Source organism: Penaeus vannamei, chromosome 20, assembly GCF_042767895.1.
Source record: "Penaeus vannamei isolate JL-2024 chromosome 20, ASM4276789v1, whole genome shotgun sequence".
Classification (NCBI taxonomy): domain Eukaryota; kingdom Metazoa; phylum Arthropoda; class Malacostraca; order Decapoda; family Penaeidae; genus Penaeus; species Penaeus vannamei.
The window spans coordinates 6972376-6978043 of record NC_091568.1 but is presented as its reverse complement, the minus strand read 5'-3'; the positions used below and the strand labels follow the sequence as shown (position 1 = coordinate 6978043).

The window sequence follows — 5668 nt, the reverse complement described above, 5'->3', positions numbered from 1 at the left end:
TTTTCTTACCTCACCCCCCCCTTCTCCACTGCCACCCATCAACCCGTCTTCAAAGCGTGTTTTCTTGTTTCATTTTTTACCATCTTTTCGTTAACTTTCTTAATAACCTCCATTTTTTCTTGTTCTCATTTTCCTTTCATTTCTCCCAGTACTTGTAAATCTTACGAGTTCCTTTACAGAAACGATGAGTAGGCTTACTGATTTGCTTCTGTTCTTGCTGAGATATGTACATCCATAGAAATGAAAGTAATAGGTCATTAAAAAAAAGAAAAAGAAAACTAAAGGAAATATTGTGAAATATAAAATGGCGATACTGACGAGATTCGATGCGACGACCGCTGACCCCGTGCTTCTGTCCAGGCCGCTGCTGAGAAGATGAACAAGCAGCTTCAGCACCAGATTAACGAGATCCAGTCCAAGCTCGACGAAGCCAACCGGACCCTCAACGACTTCGATGCCACCAAGAAGAAGCTCGCCGTGGAGAACACCGACCTTCTGCGCCAGGTGGAGGAAGCGGAGAGCCAGATCGGTCAGCTGTCGAAGCTGAAGTTGTCTCTCACCAACCAGCTCGAGGACACCAGGAAACTCGCCGACGATGAGTGCAGGGTATGGGCTTTTGGTGCTTTTCTTTCTCTCCTTTTCGTCGGGTTGTAAATTATTTGGGTGTTTATGGTTTCGCGGTATATGATTTGTAGATTTATGAGTGCGGGTCTTCTTTCAGGAACGTGCAACTCTTCTCGGTAAGTTCCGCAACTTGGAGCACGACATCGACGGCCTCCGCGAGCAGCTGGACGAAGAGGGCGAGGCGAAGGCCGACCTGCAGCGCCAGCTCTCCAAGGCCAACGCCGAGGCCCAGATGTGGCGCGCCAAGTACGAGTCCGAGGGCGTCGCGCGCGCCGAGGAGCTCGAGGCAGCGCGCCTGAAGCTGGCCGCCCGCCTCGAGGAGGCCGAGCAGCAGATCGAACAGCTGAACATCAAGAACATGAACCTCGAGAAGACGAAGCAGCGCATCGCCACCGAGCTCGAGGACATGCAGATCGAGGTCGAGCGAGCCACGGCGCTGGCCAACGCCGCCGAAAAGAAGCAGAAGAACTTCGACAAGATCATTTCCGAATGGAAACTGAAGGTTGATGACTTGGCCGCTGAGGTAGATGCCTCGCAGAAGGAATGCCGCAACTACTCCACCGAGCACTTCCGCATCAAGGCCGCCTACGAGGAGAACCTGGAGCAGCTCGACTCCGTGCGCCGCGAGAACAAGAACCTCGCCGACGAGATCAAGGACCTGATGGACCAGATCGGCGAGGGCGGACGATCCCTCCACGAGATCCAGAAGAACGCCAAGCGCCTCGAGATCGAGAAGGAGGAACTGCAGGCCGCCCTCGAGGAAGCCGAGGCCGCCCTCGAGCAGGAGGAGAACAAGGTGCTCCGTGCACAGCTTGAGCTCAGCCAGGTCAGACAGGAGATCGACAGGCGCATCCAGGAGAAAGAGGAGGAGTTTGAGAACACCCGGTGAGTTCAGTGTATTTCTTATCAGTACCGATACATAGATGTCTCTAATATCAATTATACGTTAAACGCACTATTATGGCATTAACATGAGTTCGTGTCTTTTACAGTAAATGCCACCAGCGCGCCATTGACTCCATGCAAGCTTCCCTGGAGGCTGAAGCAAAGGGCAAAGCTGAAGCTCTCCGCATGAAGAAGAAGCTCGAGTCTGACATCAACGAGCTGGAGATCGCCCTCGACCACTCCAACAAGGCCAACGCCGACCTCCAGAAACACATCAAGAAGATCCAGGGCGAGATGAAGGAACTCCAGGCCCGCGTCGAGGAGGAGCAGCGCCTCGCGTCAGAGTACAGGGAACAGTATGGCATCGCAGAGCGTCGAGCCAACGCCCTGCACGGCGAGTTGGAGGAGTCCCGCACGCTCCTGGAACAGTCCGACCGCGGCCGTCGCCAGGCTGAGGCCGAGCTCGCCGAGGCCCACGACCACATCAACGACATCACTGCGCAGAACGGCTCCCTCACCGTCGCCAAGAGGAAGCTCGAGGGAGAAATGCAGACCCTGCATGTAAGTATTGGGAGTGCGTATTTCGCGGGTTCGGGACGCATGGCACCGCGTGAATACAGTACCTCATGTTTCAGACTGCCGTTCCATATGCGCTTTCTCTTCGCAACAGGCTGATCTTGACGAGATGTTGAACGAGGCCAAGAACTCGGAGGAGAAGGCCAAGAAGGCCATGGTCGACGCCGCCCGCCTCGCCGACGAGCTCCGCGCTGAGCAGGAGCACGCCCAGACCCAGGAGAAGATGCGCAAGGCCCTCGAAGTGTCCGTGAAGGAGCTCCAGGTCCGCCTGGAAGAGGTCGAGACCAACGCTCTGAAGACCGGCAAGAAGGCTGTGGCCAAGCTGGAGAGCCGCGTCAGGGAGCTGGAGAACCAGCTGGACGACGAGAGCCGCCGCCACGCCGACGCCCAGAAGAACCTGAGGAAGTGCGAGAGGCGCATCAAGGAGCTCAGCTTCCAGTCCGACGAGGACAAGAAGAACCACGAGAGGATGCAGGACCTGGTCGACAAGCTGCAGCAGAAGATCAAGACGTACAAGCGCCAGATCGAGGAGGCCGAGGAGATCGCCGCCCTCAACCTGGCCAAGTTCCGCAAGGCCCAGCAGGAGCTGGAGGAGGCCGAGGAGCGCGTCGAGAACGCCGAGCAGGCTGCCAACAAGGCTAAGGTGAAGGGCCGCGCCAGTTCTCTGGCTCGGATGTCCCCGCAGGTAAGGTCACCGGACACGCGCCCACAGCAGCAGAGCGGTAACAGCAATAACAAATTAACGGCGAGAAGCTCCCTCTAGTTTTTCTTCTTTTTCCGTTCTTCGGTTTTTCATTCCATAAGGATTCTGATAATACATTAACCTCTGTTATTTCCACTTTCGTTCTTGAATCTATTATTTATTTATTTAATCAAAACCACACAAAATAAAAGAAGAGATAACTCGATAATCCATAAAACAAACTGACAATCTATCAAACCTCAAAACGACCTGAGATCAGCGTCGAAATCTTAAGCTTCATGAATATCATTTATTTTGCTTTGATTTCCCGTTAAGTTGAATTAATTCCTTGCTGCTGGATTTAATAACCTAAAATGGGCTTGTTATGCCTGGTGACCGGGCCTACCTCCGCCCTTGCTTCGTAACGCTTAATGATAAAACAAACAAACAAACAAACAGTAAACTACACCTGCAATTTCTCTATCATAATACATGAACTACAAACCAATCTGCGAATTCAATTTTCCTCTGAATTCAAAAGGCAGTTGGATAATGACAAAATAAGTCGTGACAAATTTAAAATTCAAAACTTCCCAACCAATCCATCATAAATATCTATTATTCTCTTAATCACGTGTCTTATCTTTCCTGTACGTTTATCTTCCAATCTTTCAATCCATCTTCCACGACACTTAGCATGAGTCTCTTGTAAGTAGCTAATTCCCTTCATCCCTCTGTTTCAGATCTAAGTATCTAAGTGTCTCCTCTTAGTGACATAGTAAGTATTCGGTCTTTAGCACGAGCACCTTCCTCTCCATGTCTCTAACCGTCGTCTTGTTAACTCTCTCTCTCCACGAATGTTCTGAATATGTTTTGGAACCACATTAGTACTCATACACCCAGAATATATATATAAATTTTTCTTTTTTGTGTGTGTGTATGTGTGTGTGTGTGTGTGTGTGTGTGTGTGTGTGTGTGTGTGTGTGTGTGTTTGTTTGTGTGAGAGTGTGTGCATTATACATATATTCCTGTATACATCCATATGTTCACAACTATACGTATTTGCATGCAAGCAAATGCATACAGATATAATACAGCGAATAGGCAAAATCATGCATTCCTACGTGTATCAATATGAACATTTTAGTTGACACACACACACACACACACACACACACACACACACACACACACACACACACACACACACACACACACACACACACACACACACACACACATACACATATATACACACACACATATATGCACACACACATATATGCACACACACACACACACACACACACACACACACACACACACACACACACACACACACACACACACACATACACACACACACACACACACACACACACACACACACACACATATATATACATATATATATATATATATATATATATATATATGTGTATATATACATACATACATACATACATACATATATATATATATATATATATATATATATATATATATATGTATATATATATATATATATATATATATATATATATATATCACACACACACACACACACACACACACACACACACACACACACACACACACACACACACACACACACACACACACACACACACACACAATCGCACCTCATGAAGACAGACGACTAACGTTTCTCCCCTTCTCTCCCCCCACAGCCCACGGCCCAGCTGCTGCAGAGGATGATGCAATAGAAACCCCCAACCCCATCCCTCCACCCCCACCCCCACCCCCGTGTCCGGCCAGGTGTGACATTCCCGGAGAAAGTGACGCCATCTTGGACATCTCGACCGACCTGTCCCTCAGTACTTCCAACTTCGTGTTTTTTTTTTTCTTATTACAAATGAGTTATTCATTATTGTTGTTTTAAATCTCTCTGAATCGAGGAATTCTTGTAGTGTTTTTTTTCTTCTTATCTGTTGTGTCCAGCGTAGTATCACAAGGAGACGCGGCCGGTTAAAGGTGGGAGTGATTTTGTAATTCATTGTTACCTTCCTCTCTACCTCTCGCAAGCCGCCATCTTTGCCCGAGTCGGAGAGTCATCTAACGAGTCAGACACACACAAACAAGCAGTTAACGATCGAACAGCCCGGGTAATGATCGTTACTTGTCACTCTCTCTTTAACCGTTCTCGCGATACCGTTACCAGCCGTTACCAATTTTGAAATTTCTTTTTTGAAGATTTTTTTTCTAAGATATTCCTTTATTTCTTACTCCAAACCCCAAGAAACACCAATCCTAAGAATGTAAAACGTTCTTTTTTTCCTTTCCTGTGAGGCCGTGGGGTGCAATTCATATTTTTTTATATTCAAGGGACATTTTTCCCCACTTTATCGGTTTGGTTAGGACACGGAGCTATAAACCTAGTCTACCTTTTTTATTATTGTAATTTCTCCTATTCCCTCTCCTTTAGTGTTGACCGACGCCATTTTAGTGAACAGGGAAAGAGACTCCAACGCGTGTATTTATTTTCTAGCTTAGATCACACTGGATAAAAAAATCAACCCTTTATAACAATGAAAAAAATAACTTGATTCCTTGTGTACTACAAATGTTTCAAAATGTATGTATGGATCTGTACAAGAATGCGTTAAATAAATATATGGCTGGGAATCCTACGTATCCTTCTCCTTACCATTCATTATTTCTTTTTAAAAAATGTAATAAGAACCAAATAGAAAAGAAAAGAGTTACTATGATGATACAGCAAGTTATCAAGAAAAAAATATGTTGAGTGTATGTTATGTCCGCAACCTCCATTCCTTAGCATGAATATATTTTTGGAACAACACCTTCGTTCCAAGTTCTCAACTCTTCTCCGTTCAGCCAGGACCTGAACTATTGTTTCGTCTACCTGTTAAAAAACCT

General features: G+C 46.9%; 1 protein-coding gene across 50 annotated transcripts in view; it reads left to right on the top strand.

Moving 5' to 3' along the window:
- Positions 1 to 5413, top strand: part of LOC113810227 (myosin heavy chain, muscle-like) — a 43312-nt gene extending 37899 nt beyond the window's left edge. For 45 of the 50 annotated variants that reach the window (XM_070134946.1, XM_070134937.1, XM_070134912.1 and 42 more), the window contains exons 19-23: positions 361 to 606; positions 722 to 1509; positions 1617 to 2070; positions 2180 to 2770; positions 4459 to 5413. In XM_070134946.1, coding sequence (XP_069991047.1) covers positions 361 to 606; positions 722 to 1509; positions 1617 to 2070; positions 2180 to 2770; positions 4459 to 4494 — 2115 coding nt within the window. In that variant the 3' untranslated portion in view covers positions 4495 to 5413. Of the gene's footprint in view, positions 1 to 360; positions 607 to 721; positions 1510 to 1616; positions 2071 to 2179; positions 2771 to 3510; positions 3546 to 4458 lie in introns of all 50 variants that reach the window. The other 5 variants (XM_070134960.1, XM_070134959.1, XM_070134958.1 and 2 more) reach the window with 2 other exon arrangements.
- Positions 5414 to 5668: the final 255 nt, after the last annotated feature.